Here is a 16,358-nt window from a genome sequence, read left to right as displayed (position 1 = left end):
TTATCATTAGCACTTACCATTATCTCAGTTAACTCATTTACTCTGTTGTGTGGTTGGTTCTTCCTTCCCCACTCCACTTCCCACTTCCAACATGAGCTCTGTGTGGGTGAGATCTTGCATGTACGTGCAGGTCCAGGTGCCTGGTCCATTATCAGGTTCTCCACACCAAACAGGTGCTTAGCAAATACTGGTTTAAGAATTGTGTATGTAGATGAGTGAACAAATGAATAACCAACTCAGTAAACATATATTCTAAACATAACTCTGTCTCTTGACTATTAAAGAGGCACTTACTAGCTTAATATTTCACTGATATATAAGTACCTGAGCAAAATGTCAATCTGTTTCTCTGGAAATATGCCTTAAAATTTTCAAAGTAGTTCTTTGCTATGTTTTTTTCAGTGTCTGTATTCTAAGACTCTGGGCTAGATGAGATAGTACTATAATGGTGTTTTCCTGGTGCTTCAATTAATATTTGGAGGCATTTCTCTGGAGTAATTCCAGTGTAAATAGAATTTCATTTACTAATGCCATAATCAGAGCAGAACTTTGGGAGAGGTGAAGTGTGTTGAAAACAGCCTGGCTGTTAGAAGTTTCCACAGAGCCATACTTCATTCATGTTGTAATTTTGGTGGCAGAGGATGAAGGGCTAGATATAAAATACATGTGATATTAACCTTATTAAATTTGAAGATAATTATAATTTACTTTATGCTTTTCCTACCATTTTGTATTTCCTATTATTAAATGTAGTATTTGAATTTGAGAATATTTTAAGCTAATTTGACCATATTTTAAAGATAAGTTTCATCTTTCACTTCATGGATTCAGTTTTTCATGGATTTATAATGCCAAGGTCTGATTTGTAGTGTGTGAATATTGGTTTGTGGTGAAAGATGAAATGTGGTCTGAAAATGCTAGGTGGACGGTGGAAAAAGTTTGGAAGCCACCAGACTTGGATTGGAATTCCTGCTCTGATACTTTTGTATTAACTTTGCAAGTTCTTTAGTGTCTCTGAGGATGTTTTCCTCACTCACAGAGCGGGCAGTGTATTTATGTATAGGACTGGGTTCAGAGCTCAGCGAGACGATCCATTTCAGGAGTGTGGTGTCGTATGTGATGTTAATAGGTGATGAATAATTGTACGAACAGTGCTTTCCTTCTGTTTTCCATCAGAGGAAAAAGGAGGTATATGACTTTCCAAATATAGAAAATTATTACTCTCTGTAGATGATATAAGGCCATAAAGTGTATTATATTTGATATTATTTCTATAAGCAAAGCTTGACATTATAAATTGTAAAAAGTATCAATCACAATAATATTAGTGATAATAGCAAATATTTGCTGAGTGTTCGCCACATGACAGGCACTGTCTTAACACCTTACATACATTAACTCATTTAATCCTCACCACAAAACCCATGAAATACTAATTATTTTTCCTGTTTTACAGATGAGTAAATTAAGGCACAGTGTTAAATTAGCACAGCACACCGGAGACTTTGCCTTTGCAAGAGGGTACCCCCAAACCCCTTCATTCCTCAGATATAGTCAGTAATTACCCAAGTTAATATACCTTGATACACATAAGCCTTCTTCTCATCCTTGTCTTCTACCTGGGAAGGATTCCAGTTTCAGGACTCCACACCCCATGTCCTTATGGTAAGGAAGAAAGATAATAGAAGTATCCAAGTTGGAGGTCCAGGTCAGCTTGAGAGGCATTCTATACAGACAGTGGTTGACAGTGTATCTTTGGTCTTTTGAATGTTGACAAATCATCATTACTTGGGGTGAAAAATTAATAGCATACAGAAATTACAGATTTTATTTAAACATTATGTATGGCATTTCCTAGGTGGCTCAGTCGGTTAGGTGTCTGACTTCCACTCAGGTCATGATCTCAGGGTCCTGGGATGGAGCTCTGTGTCATACTCCCTGCTCAGCGGGGAGTCTGATTCTTTCTCTAGCTCTGCTCCTCCTGCCTGCTTGTGCTCACATATCCTCACCTCTCTCTCAAATAAATAAATAAATAAATAAATAAAATCTTTAAGAAAGATAAATATTATGTATGAAAATAATGAGACAGTGGTTTTCCTACAAATAGATTTATTAGCAGAGAAGGTATAAAAGAATATTATATCTGAACAAATCATGTGTATTTAACCACTTTAAGGAATACAGTGTTTTACCAATATGTTCTGACAATTATTAAGCCTCTTTATTGCTTTGATCTTAGTTATCTTGCTTTTTGTCCTGTTCTTCCACGTCATTTATCAATTTTATCATGTTTGAATGAAATCTTTGCTTACTTTAAGATGATATCTTACAGTTTCTCGTTCAGTAAGTATACAATAATTTCAGGCCAGGAAGACCCCTACCGAAATTTGAAAGAGCCTGAAGTCTTTGTAGGTGAGCTTAAGATAACATTGTTCTTGGCCTTATGATGAACTGCATATGTATATCAGCTTTGAGACATAATAATTACTTTAATTTTTTTAAGACTTTGATTGTATTTAATCTCCTGGCTTGATGAAATGTTGGAGCATAAAGGAAATAAATTTTCCCTCTTCAGAATGTTTTATGAAGGTTTTCTCTCCCTGTGGTACTTCCTGATGGCCTGATATTATGTCATGTGTAATTGGATTGACGCTCAGCCTGAATACTTCTTTCTCTCTTCTTGGCAGCATGGGGTAACCTTGGAAATGTTCTGAAGAGTCAGAGCAAAATTTCTGAAGCTGAAAGCGCCTATAGAAATGCTTTGTACTACCGCAGCAACATGGCTGACATGCTTTATAATTTGTGAGTATGCATTACTTTCTCTGGTTTGGTTCATCTTTGAAACCTGTGGCGAGAGACTATTGATTTAACTGCTGGAAATGGAAATGATGATGGCTGTTTTTCTGAAATAGTCTTTTCATTAATCATACCCGTGAGAGTAGTAGGTGAATAGTATTTATGATTTCTTTGTTTGGGGCTTCTACATCAATATCTGTGCATATTGATATAGTGTGGTTGAGGGTTTTTTTGTTTTTGTTTTTTGATGTACTATGTCATATAACAATTGGTTAAATGCTTGTAGTTTTTTATTTTTTTGTTTGTTCGGTTAAGTTCCATTAATACTTAGTTGGGATCAGAAAAACAGGTTGGTGTGTATAATACTTCATATAATTAGTATTTTCATGATTAAGAATAGATGTAATCCTCTAATAAAGAACTGTTTGTGTCAGAGTAGATATAGAACATGCCCTAAATCTGGGGAGTTATCAATAGATGATGTGGTTCCACCTTCACCTCCCACCTCTCCCCTCCTCCAAAGGTAATGGTAATTAAGTTAGGATAATGGGATAATTTAGAGTATTTATGTATGTCAGGTTAGAAAAATTGCTAGGGGAATAATCTGCTGTTCTTTGGCTGGAAAGCCGGGGGTGGGGGGGTTCAGCAAGATATTAATGGAAACAGGCAAAACCTGAATCTCTTGTCTCTTATATTTATGACATTTTTTTGTTTGCAAGTAATAGAAACTTGTTCTAACTTTGCTTCAACACAAAAGAGAATTTATTAACTCCTGTAACTGAAAATTCCTGGAGTTGACTAAATGTAGGCATAATTAGAGGCAGTGTTTTTTGTTTCAGAGATTTTTCTATATTTTGCGTCTGTGATTTCTTTTGGGTTCACTCCATTCTTTGTAGGACTCTGTCTATATCAATTGGAAAGATGAAAAAATCATACACCTTTGTAATATCCTGACCCTTTTCAGACTCAGAAGGAGTTGCGTTGGTGTCTCTGTTAATCCTGGGAAGGGTCTCTGGATGACCCTTCTGGGGTCATGTCTCTTCTCTTGAGGGAAACATGGGGGAGACGGGCAAGAGCAGTAAGACACTTCCTCTGCCAGGGACTCCGGTGTTGGACTCATTTAGAGAAGGATCAAGTCTCTGTAGGAAGGGATCAGGCATAATATGTTTACTACTTCGCTTAATGAATATGGTGTTATATTGATAGTATCAAACTGGTTTGAAACTTATTTTTTTTTTTAAAGATTTTATTTGTTAGAGAGAGAGCATGAAAGGGGCAAGGGGCAGAGGGAGAAGCCGGCTCCCTGATAAGCAGAGGGCCCGATGTGGGACTTGATCCTGGGACTCCAGGATCATGACCTGAGCTGAAGGCAGCTGCAGCTGCTTAACTAACTGAGCCACCCAGGTGCCCACAAGTTAATTTTTAATATGTGTTTATGTTCTGGTTGCATCTAAATCTTTTGTAGGCTAAGTCTAAAAGAACAGAGAGAAAAAAAAAAATGAAAAGATGAATGAAAATAAACAAAATCTAGATTTTTAAGGGAAGGTAGATAGGATGAGCTCACTTTTAACTTCCTGTTCCTATATTTACCTTGTTTTGGACTTTGTAACCCCAGGATCTCAGTCTCCTGGGCTATGATCTAAATTAGATCAGCATGAGTTTTGTGTTGATTTGCATAGTGTTTAATTTTCTCTTAACAGGAATGCTTTCAGTGGGGGAACACCTCCAGTTTGTACAGTCCCAGATTCTCATGCTCTCCTGTTTCATGCTTTACCGTGTATATACTGCCATTTTTCTGGAAATAATTCTTTTTTTTTTTTTACTTGAATGAGTATAGATACTCCCACAAATGCTTTCCCCATGTCTGCTTCATCTGAATAATGTGTTGTTTCTTTATTACTGATTAATGACATTTTTATTTTATGAAAAAAGAAGTTACCAGTTTGATAAATTTGCAAATTTTTTTTTTTTCATCTGAAAGTAGCATGTTCAAAGGGACCCCTTGTCTTGCAATATGGGATGGCAATTTTCTTTTGGTTCCCATTCTCCACAGTTTTACAGAGGGGAAGGTAAACTGAACAACCCATGCTTCTTCACTAAGCTTATTTTTCTCTTTCTTACCCAGAGCCAGTGGTTTAAGGTTACCTACCTCCTGGTGATATCTGGCATGGGTTGAAAGAAAAGGGAAATCTATCTATCTAGGCTTACTTTTTGCTGAGAAGAGAAATCTATTCAATTAGACAAATACACTTTACATGTAATTTAAAACCTGTATCTTATAACTTCCTCTGTGGTCGTATATTTGAGCTATTATGGTAAAGGCAGACCTCCCCAAACCCAAATGAAAAATCCTGGCTGGAGAATTGGTTATTAACAAGATAAAATTTTTTTCTTATTTATAAATGACATGTACAATTCCAGAATATTTTTACTAATATGGCAGTTTTTTTAAACTACACTTAACTGTTAGCTCAGATGGAGAGGCTTAAATCCCATAAGAAATGTTGCAATGATTTTCAAGTATTGGATTATAAAACCCATGTGATTGATAGAATTCTGATACTACATATATTTCAGAAGAGGTGAATTCTTCACTCATTTTAATCAACTATTAATAAAATGTATCAAGATAGATAGATATTTTACTACCCATAATATCATAAATATGTCTGATATCCTATGTCCCTAGGAGCAAACTTTTGTTTTTGGTTTTGTTTTTTTCTGTTTATTTCCATAGTTAGGAAATAAGCCAATTTTCTCATGGACCATTTAGAGACTATCTGATGAAAAGTTTTTCTTTTAAGATATATAATGCTATTTTCTTTACATAATTTTGTCTGATACACAGAAATTGCTCCATGCCCCGTTTCAATTCTGAAAGAAAAAAGGAATGTGCTTTGCTCAGTTTTACCAGTAAGCTTAATGTGATATCACTTCTTTGTGGTGATAGCAGGCAATAATCACATTTCATATCATCAGTTACTCTTAAAGATGTTTTATAATAAAAGGCTGAAACTAATGAACCCATTATATTAGTTGACTTGACGTTCCCGTATATTTGTGAATTTTAGAAGCTTTTGGAAATCATAAGATCCTGTTAGGTCCTGCACTTAACTTTTAATCAGTAACCTAGATTTTTTTTTTTTAAACATATTCAGTGTTTCTAAATCTACTTGCTTTGTAAACTACTGAAAAAATTTCATGTTGTTAGGAATTTATATTAGGAAAATAATCTGTAGATAGACATACTTATGTAACTTTAAAACAATGATGGGTATAGTGAGGTCTACTACCACTGGCCAGACACAGGATGATTCTAAGAGGTCAGTGATAATCTTTAAATTAATCCCTGTGATTTTATTTTTCTGCTTATATTTTTAAAATAGAACTGTGATATCTAAACATTGTTCTAGGTCTGGTAGAAAGAAAAAATGATGATTTGGAAAAATAATAGGTAAACAATAATACAAAGAATATGTTGTTGTATCTGAAGTTTAGGGAGCATTATTATATTAAGAGATTTTAAAACTTTCAGAACTTTTTTTGGAGGATTAATATCAAGTTATATCTGGAGGTACAGACATACAGTTATACTGCCTATTTATAAAACGATAGAATAATTTTAATTTTTTTCTCTGGTAGCAATTACTTGAATTACTTCTATGTGCCGAACGCTCTTGATTCTTTACATATGTTGTGACACTTTGTCTTCACATGGGGCCTGCAAAATGAGGGCAGTGAAACTCAGGTAGTTTGTGTTGGATCACACAAGTAAAAGAGGAGACAGTATTTAAATGTAAGATGTTCTGACTCTATATCCATGCACTAATAGTATTTCTTCTCAAGCTGGCAGAAATAAACAAGGGTATGGGGTAAAAAACCTCCGTATATATCTTTTAAATACAGAAAAATAAAATTCAGACTACCTTTGCATATAATAATAAAATAAAATACATAGTATAATCTAATAGAGAGTATCAGTTATTATTTTTTTTAATGAAACTAAGTTTCCTGAACTTTGTTTTTTTTTAAGATTTTATTTATTTATTTGACAGACAGAGATCGCAAGTAGGCAGAGAGGCAGGCAGAGAGAGAGCTGGGGAGACAGGCTCCCTGCTGAGCAGCGAACCCTATGTGGGGCTCGATCCCAGGGCCTTGGGATCATGACCTGAGCTGAAAGCAGAGGCTTTAACCCACTGAGCCACCCAGGTGCCCCAGTTTCCTGAACTTTTGCTATAGAGTTTTATTAGAAGGATCATGTGTTTATACAACTGAACTAAGTTCAGGAAGTGGTACAGAAATTATTTTAAATTGTCTAAATCCATTATTACAATGTTTTGATAACACTTCCATCCATGCTTACAGATAACACTCATATAATGTAAAATTTGAAACAGTGCTTACGTACTTCTTAAAAAATTGAGATATTTGAAATATAATATTGTGTTGGTTTCAGGCATATAATATGATTCAATATGGGTATGTATTGTGAAATGATCATCACAAGTCTAGTTATATGTCACTGTACATAGTTACATTTTTTTTCTTGTGGTAAAAGCCTTTACTTGTCAAATTTCTCTTTGCAAATTTCAAATATACAACCATTGTTATTAGCTATAGTGGCCATGCTATACACTAGATCCCCATAACATAGATATTTTATAACCACGTTTGTACCTTTTGACCCCTTCACCCACTTCACTATCTCCCCATTCTATAACTCCTAAAAACAACCAATGTAGTACATTTATCACACAGCCTTATCTTCAGCTTTTATTCATTTTGCTATATTCATTAAAATCTGGTAGTTTATACAAGTAATTTTAAGACCGGTTTAATAGATCTGTGTTATGATGTCGGTTTCTCTTTCCATGTATACGTTTCAGGGACAAAGCAGATAGACTATTGCTCAATGATTTATATTGTCAAAGTTTATAAATAAATAGTTGACTTTCAACCTGTAGTACTCACTGCATCTGAAGTATAATTGATTTCTAGCCTGAAAAATACTCAGCCTTTTTTTTTCATTATGATTATAGATTTGTCCTTGCAGTCTGTTCCAGATGATATTTAAACAAGTAATTCAATAGAGCATTGAATATTTCATTGGGTGTTAGATTTCACAGTGATGATAATAAATTTAATGTGGCTTAATCAATTCTTGATATGTTATATAAATAGAAGGGGTCATTTTTGTGGATAATAGAGATTTTGCCACCCTGAGTTAGCTGTCCATTTTGTTCTATGTTGTAAGAAACTGTGTCATCCTTTAATATAAGAAGTTGGGAAAGGAGGAATAAAATAATTTAAGGAAGTAAAGAGAAAATGTTAATGAAGTAGAATATGGAGAAACAATGGGAAATAATGAATAAGTATAAGAGAATGTTCTTTAAAAGATCAACAATTTCTGGGGCCCTTGGGTGGCTCAGTTGGCTGAGGGTCTACCTTCAGCTCAGGTTATGATCTCAGGTTCCTGGGATCGAACCCTGTGTTGGGCTCCTTGCTCAGTGGGGACTCTGCTTCTTCCTCTCCCTCTGCGCCTTCCCCCTGCTTGTGCTCTCTCTTTCTAATAAATAAATAAAATCTTAAAAAAAAAAAAAAAGATCAACAATTTCTGGCAAGGGTAGTATAAGACAAAATAGAAAATCTTGAGTATATAACACAGAAAATGAGAAAGAGGCTACAACCAGATAATGGAAGCTTAAACTAATAAAATATTGGTTATACATATGAAAATCTTTGTGATATGATTGCTTTTCTGGGAAAATATAAATGATCAACATTAACCTAAGAAGAAGTAGGCAATTTGGAGAAATTTGAAAACCATATTAAAGAATTTTCTCCACAAGGAAACAAGTTAAAGCTTTTGACAAGTGAGTCCTGTCAAATCTTCAGTCAGGTGATGTTTCTTGTATCAGTCACACTTGTGAAGCTGGATAAATTGATGGCAAAAGGTCTGACTATATTTAACAAATAACGGAGGAAGATAAAACAAAGGAAGATAATGAAAACAATAACAACAAACATCAAAAACTAAAAAAAAAAAAATGCAGAAGACAAAAAAACAAATCCACTCACAAAAGCAAATAAACAACAAAAATAACAGGACCACAAGTTTTTATTCTTGTGACTATAAATATACATATAACCTAAAATTAATAAGGTGGCTGTAGCAGCATATTAAAAATTAAAACATCACTATCAGATGGGATTTATTCTAAGATTTATAGGGGGTATTCGGTATTACCATTCAGTTATTATACTCTTTCAATTTAAGAAGTCACAAGAGGAAAGAATTATGATCATCTCTAGAAATGCCAAGAAGCTTTGGATCAATGTCTGCTTCATAAATAATAGGTAAACTTATAAATATATAAGAATTATAATAAACTAGGAATAACTATGTACTTCTATAATGTAAAGAATGTGTACCTAAAGTTAATAGCAATACTATATCTAATATTGAAGTACAGTGATCATTTCCATTCACATTCATTTTCTTAAGGTAGTGGCAGTTTCTTATTGGTCATTTTATCTCTTCATATGTAAGCAGTTCTAATTGTATTGATTTTATAATGAATTATGAAATCTGTGTCAGAGCAAAGAAGATCCCATTTATTGATATAAGTGATAAGATTAGTAATGGATATTAACCTCAGCCTTAGAATTGTATAAGGGCATTTTAACTATTATCACAAAATGATTCCAGGTCACAAGGAGCCTTCTTGAATTACATGTCTAGAGTTGCATTTTCTTGCAATTTCAGAAGCAAACACATTTATATCAAGAATGGCTCATGTATTAGTTTCCCAGAGCTGCCATAACCACGCCACAAAGTAAGTGGCTAAAAACAGTAGAAGTTGACTTTGTCCCAGGTCTGGAGGCTTATAGGCTGAAATCAAGGTATCCACAGCATCTTGCTCCCTCTGAAACCTATAGGGGAATCCTTCCTTGCTTCTCTCCTGTGGTTTGCTGGCATTCTTTGGCATTTGTTGCTTGCATCTGCAGAACTCCACTCTCTGCCGTTGCCATCATGTGGTGGTCTCCCTGTATGTCCTTGTTTTCATTCACATAAGGGGACCAGTTGTCAGATTGGAGGCCCACCCTCGTTAAATTAACAGCTTTTGTCTGCAATGATCCTGTCTCCAAATAAGGTCCTATTCTGAGACTTCGGGGGTGAGGACTTAAACATAACTTTTTTGGAGGAGACCTAATTCACCCAGTAAGAGCTGCCTGTTGAAAGCTTGAGTTTGAGAGAGATCATACGGTAGTTTCCCATGGAGGAGCAGATCAGGAGAAAGACGCCTTATGGAGCCAAACTTTTCAGTAGATTCTCAATGAGTTTATGTATCATGCTGACAAGAACTCTTGGGGGAAGTAATTTGAGGATACAGCCGTGAGGGAAATGTGGGGTGCAGAGTTGTTACTATAGATCAGATTCCAGTGAGAGATTGATGGCTTCTTATGGGGTCAGGTTTTGAGAACCCTTGAGAGGTGAGAAGAATCAGAGATTACAGAAGTGGTGAGACTACCTGACAGAGCTGAGCCATTCTTGAGCTCCTTCGCAAGCAAGGCATGAGAAGCCCATGGATTGAGGATTGGTGGAAATGAGGCGGAAAGAACCCCCTGGCCACTGACTAGAGTTCAGGACAGGGTATCCTGCCAAGTTCGATGGATGTATGTGGTGCGTGTGTGTTAAGGATGGAGAGACGAGCATGTGATATTAGGTAAGCAGACTGGTCCCCCAAAATAGAGAATTGGGAAGAGGATCTCCAACAGGAGTGCCTGGAATTGCTTTCCATTATGTGAAATAAACATGACTGAGAGGTTTGGGGTAAAATTTCACTGGCTTTAGGTCCATAGGACTCGGATACACAATTCTTTTGGCTCTTTACTGATGGCTGGAAGGAGGTAGGGTAGTCTACAGTAACCTGCTTGTTCTCCTGGCAAGAGCAAGGCCTACAACCTACTATATACTTTGTTTTAATTGATAATTTTCACTAATCAATACACAAATACAATCTTGTAAAACATTAAAACGGTATTGAAGAATATGGAGTAAAGCATAAAAGTTTCTGATTGCATTTCTTACCCAGCTTTTCCCTGCTCTGCGAGATATCTTTTCAGATTTTTCACAACTTTTTATATACATGCAGTTGTACATATATTTTTTAACTTTTTTCCCCTGCATATATTTAGCACCATTGATTTTTAAATTTGTGTGTGTGTGTGTGTGTCAAAATTTGTATGACCCTCCCCATTTGGATTCACATTAAGTGGTTTCTACTGAGACGATTACTTAGCATTAATAAAAGCCCAATAAAATGGTTTCAAAACTGCTGATTCATTCTCTGTTTCCATAATTACAGGTAGAGTTGAACAGTTTTTCTTATTTTATTGTATCTTTGTAATTGTACTCGGAACTAATTGTTCATATTTCTTGCCTGGTTTTTCTGGGTGACATTTTTCATGTTGATTTGTGTTTTGTTTTGTTTTGTTTTAAGATTTTATTTATTTACTTGACAGAGAGAGACACAGTGAAAGAGGAAACACAAACAGGGGGAGTGGGAAAAGGATAAGCAGGCTTCCCATGAAGCAAGGAGCCCCATGCAGGGCTTGATTGCACAACCCTGGGATCATGACCCGAGCCAAAGGCAGACGGTTAACGACTGAGCCACCTAGGTGCCCCGATTTGTGGGGTTTAAAATAAAATGCCCCATGCACTTCTAGTATATACATAAAAATTGGTTTTGCAAATATTTTCTCCTACTTTTTACCTTTTTTTTAATGCTTTTCCTATAATGTTTATTATACTTAACTTGAATTTTATATTTTTCTATCTATCTATGTAAAACCACAATTCCTTTCACTTAAAGCCTCTGTATTTTCTGTCTCTATGAAGACCATTCACCGAATAATTTTAAAATTGTACATTTCTTAAATACTTTTAGAATTATTTTTGGGGTGTTTTTGTGGGGGAGTCCTTAATCAACCCAGGATATTTTTTGTATTAAGGCATAATCCTCTTTTAGTGATTACTGATGGGAAGATTCTTTTTTCTCCACATCCTCTCCAATGTTTATTTCTTGTGTTGTTGACTTTATCCATCTGACAGGTATAAAGCAATATCTCATTTTGGTTTTGATTTGCATTTCCCTGATAATTAGTGATGTTGAGCATCTTTTCATGTGTCTGTTGGCCATCTGTATGTCTTCTTTGGAAAAATGTCTAGTCAGATCCTCTGCCCATTTTTTAAATTGGAATATTTGTGGGTTTTTGGTGTTCAGTTGTAGAAGTTCTTTATTTTGGACATTAACCCCTTATCAGATATATCATTTGTAAACATCTTCTCTCATTCAGTAGGTTGCATTACTGTTTTGTTCATGGTTTCCTTTGCTGTGCCTTTTATTTTGGTGTAGTCCTGATAGTTTAAAATGCTTTTGCTTCCCTTACCATAGGAGACGTAGCTAGAAAAATGCTCCTAAAACTGATGTCAGAGAGATTACTGCCTGTGCTTTTTTTAAGGAATTCTATGGTTTCAGGTCTCACATTTAGGTCTTTAATCCATTTTGAGTTTATTTTTGTGTAAGGTATTAGAAAGTGGTCTAATTTTATTCTTTTGAATGTAGTTGTCCAGTTTTCCCAAAGAAACATTTGTTGAAGAGACTTTTTTCCCATTATATAGTCTTGACTTTTTTGTTGTAGTTTAATTAGCCTTCATAAAAGTGTGGGTTTATTTCTGGACCCTATTCTTTTCCACTGAGTTATGTGTTAGTTCTTTCGTGTCAATACCAAAGGCTGATTTCTACAGCCTTTTATGATATCTTGAAGTCTGGGATTATGATACCTCCAGCTTCTTTTTCAGTATTGATTCTGGATCTTCTGTGGTTCCATAAAAATTTTAGGATTATTTGTTCTAGCTCTGTGAAAAATGTTGTTGGCATTTTGATAATGATAGCATTGAATCTGTAGGTTGCTCTGGGTTGTTATGGACATTTTTAATAATATTGGTTTTTCCAACCCATGAATATGGAGTATCTTTCCACTTATTTCATCTTCAGTTTCTTTCATTAATGTTTTATAGTTTTTGGAGTACAGATCTTTCAACCCCTTGAATAAGTTTATTCGTAGATATTTTACTCTTATGGGTGCAATTGTAAATGGGATTGTTTTCTTAAATTCTCTTTTTGCTACCCATTATTGTATAGAAATAGAACAGATATAATGTATATTAATTTTGTATCTTGCAACTTTATTGAACTAATTTATCAGTTCTAATAGTTGTTTTGGTGGACTCTTTACAATATTTTGTAATAGTATCATTCATCTAAACATAGTGAAAGTTTTATTTCTTCCTTACCAATTTAAATTATATATTTATGTTATGTATTTCTTAATATTCTTAGAATCTATTTTTGCTAATGTGAATTAGATTCCCCCCATTATATTTTAAATTGGTTATTCCTGATTGTTTAGGTTTATTTTTTCTAAATATGCCTAATTCTAAGTTTTTATTATTGTTGTTGTGGCTTTATCACATATCTGAATTTTAGTTGAAGGTTCTTTTTGGAGTTTTCCCAACTATATCACATTCTTTTTTGCTGAGAGGCTCCTGCACATACTATTTGTTTTCTCCATGTAACATTTTCCGCCATTTTCTCCCCTTTGACCTCTTTACCTCTCACTTCCCATTCTTTTTACCTGGATGATAATTTTATATTCTTTTTATATTAGCTGATGTGACACTCCCTGGGAAAATTTCCTGATATTTTATATTTTCAGAGTTGGAAGATAGGTACCCTCTGCAAATCTCACCATAGCAACTAATACTTGGCTCCGTTGAGTCTGGATCGTATTGTCTTTTTTTTTTTTAATTAAAGATTTTTATTTATTTATTTGACAGAGAGAAAGATCACAAGTAGGCAGAGAGGCAGGCAGAGAAAGAGGGGGAAGCAGGCTCCCTGCTGAGCAGAGAGCCCGATTCGAGGCTCAATCCCAGGACCCTGAGATCATGACCTGAGCCGAAGGCAGTGGCTTAACCCACTGAGCCACCCAGGCGCCCCAAGGATCATATTGCCTTTTGAAATACCATACTCCCATTAATTACAGTGTGATTTCGTTAAGGTCAGAGGGCGCTTAGATACCATTCCATCCTTGATGCCAAATATAGTGACAGGCACATGGACTTTAAATTATGTACATGTTGATTAACAAGCTAATGAATGAATTAGACTATGGATATATTAATTAATAAACCAGTGAATGGATTAATAAATAAGCGAGTTGATTAATGAATATATTACTGAATGGAAATAAATCAACAAAATTCAAGTTTGTTGGGACAGGAATTCTGTGTGCTGCTCCTTATACCTAGCTGATCCACTTCTTTCCCTGCTGTTGTTACTGCCCATGTCTACTTACCTGACTCTTCACGTTGACTTACTGTAAAATTTCTAAATTTATATCCATCTATCTATGTCTATGAAAAGAGTCAGTGTCCAAAAGTGGTGAAATTCCCTTAGAGAGACCATTGTTATTGTATACAACATATGTACATACTGATGTGGGATGAAGATTCTGGAATATATCCTCTAATGTCAAGGCTTGAGTTTTATTTTCCTTTTCTCCCACAAAACCCTGGAAATATTTTCTTTATTACAAACAAAAATAAACTATTTTCCAAAATCAGTAAGAGAAAATATGTTAGTATTATGTAATTGGATCACCAAGACAGCATGGTACTGGCATAAAAACAGACACATAGACCAGTAGAACAGAGTAGAGAGCCCAGATATGGACCCTCAACTCTATGGTCAAATAATCTTTGACAAAGAAGGAAAGAATATACAGTGGAAAAAAGACAGTCTCTTCAATAAATGGTGCTGGGAAAATTGGACAGCTGTATGTAAAAGAATGAAACTTGACGATTCTCTTACACCATACACAATGATAAACTCAAAATGGATAAAAGACCTCAACGTGAGACAGGAATCCATCAGAATCCTAGGCAGAACATAGAGGAGAACATAGGCAGTAACCTCTTCAATATCAGCTACAGCAACTTCTTTCAAGATATGTCTCCAAAGGCAAAGGAAATAAAAGTGAAAATGAACATTTGGGACTTCATCAAGATCAAAAGCTTCTGCACAGCAAAGGAAACAGTCAACAAAACAAAGAGGCAACCCATGGAATGGGAGAAGATATTTGCAAATGACACTACAGACAGAAGGCTGATATCCAGGATCTATAAAGAACTTCTCAAACTCAACACACACAAAACAGACAATCATATCAAAAAATGGGCAGAAGATATGAACAGACACTTCTCCAATGAAGACATACAAATGGCTATCAGACACATGAAAACATGTTCATCATCACTAGCCATCAGGGAGATTCAAATTAAAACCACATTGAGGGCGCCTGAATGGCTCAGTGGGTTAAGCCGCTGCCTTCAGCTCGGGTCATGATCTCAGGGTCCTGGGATAGAGTCCCGCATCGGGCTCTCTGCTCAGCAGGGAGCCTGCTTCCCTCTCTCTCTCTCTCTGCCTGCCTCTCCGACTACTTGTGATTTCTCTCTGTCAAATAAATAAATAAAATCTTTAAAAAAAAATTAAAAAAAATAAATTAAACCACATTGAGATACCACCTTACACCAGTTAGAATGGCCAAAATTAGCAAGACAGGAAACAACGTGTGTTGGAGAGGATGTGGAGAAAGGGGAACCCTCTTGCACTGTTGGTGGGAGTGCAAGTTGGTGCAGCCACTTTGGAGAACAGTGTGGAGATTCCTCAAGAAATTAAAAATTGAACTTCCCTATGATCCTGCAATTGCACTGCTGGGTATTTACCCCAAAGATACAGCCAAGGGACATTTCAACAAAACATATTTTGGTATCTTCATTTGTTAATTAGGAAAAAAAAAACAAAACTGGGACACCTGGGTGGCTCAGTTGGTTAAGCTGTTACCTTTGGCTCAGGTCATGATCCCAGCGTCCTGGGATCGAGTCCCACATTGGGCTCCTTGCTTGGCAGAGAGCCTGCTTCTCCCTCTGCCTCTGCCTGCCACTCTGTCTTCCTGTGCTCGCTCTCGCTTCTCTCTCTATGACAAATAAATAAATAAAATCTTTAAAAATAAAAAAAAAGAAAAAAAAACTAAATAGTAAATAGTGAAGTATATCCTTATATTCTGATTTGTTAAAAATGAGATGATAAGATGTTTCATGGTTCTGAGAATATTGAGTCATTATTTTAAAATCCAACTTGAGATATATGAGTACTTTAACAGCTGTTTTTTGTTAATAGAAACACATTATTAAAATTTGTCTTTTAGTAATTTCAGTCCTAATTTCTGGACTTGGAGTTATATTAACCATCTCTGCAGGACAAATAGATCAGCTAAGAACATAAGTGTAGCTTTTATTGGGATATTTTTAAAAGTAAAAATTAACATTTATTTGATACTAGGGCAAATTAACCATGCTCAGTGATTTCATCAACAAAACATGCATTTGTGTGTGCAAATTCTTGAGTATGTTTTAGTATTAAACTATCCATTCTCGG

The 16,358-nt window shown here is 35.3% G+C and overlaps 1 protein-coding gene across 2 annotated transcripts in view; it reads left to right on the top strand.

Annotated features, from left to right (window-relative positions):
• The window catches only part of TMTC2 (transmembrane O-mannosyltransferase targeting cadherins 2), a 435,623-nt gene that overhangs the window by 237,860 nt on the left and 181,405 nt on the right, over nucleotides 1-16,358 (top strand). For both annotated transcript variants that reach the window (XM_059402387.1, XM_059402386.1), the window contains one exon: nucleotides 2,688-2,802. In XM_059402387.1, the coding sequence (XP_059258370.1) occupies nucleotides 2,688-2,802 (115 nt within the window). The remainder of the gene's footprint in view (nucleotides 1-2,687; nucleotides 2,803-16,358) is intronic.

The sequence above is a fragment of the Mustela nigripes genome, chromosome 6, assembly GCF_022355385.1.
Source record: "Mustela nigripes isolate SB6536 chromosome 6, MUSNIG.SB6536, whole genome shotgun sequence".
NCBI classification, from domain to species: Eukaryota; Metazoa; Chordata; class Mammalia; order Carnivora; family Mustelidae; genus Mustela; species Mustela nigripes.
This window is presented reverse-complemented; position numbering and strand designations above follow the sequence as displayed.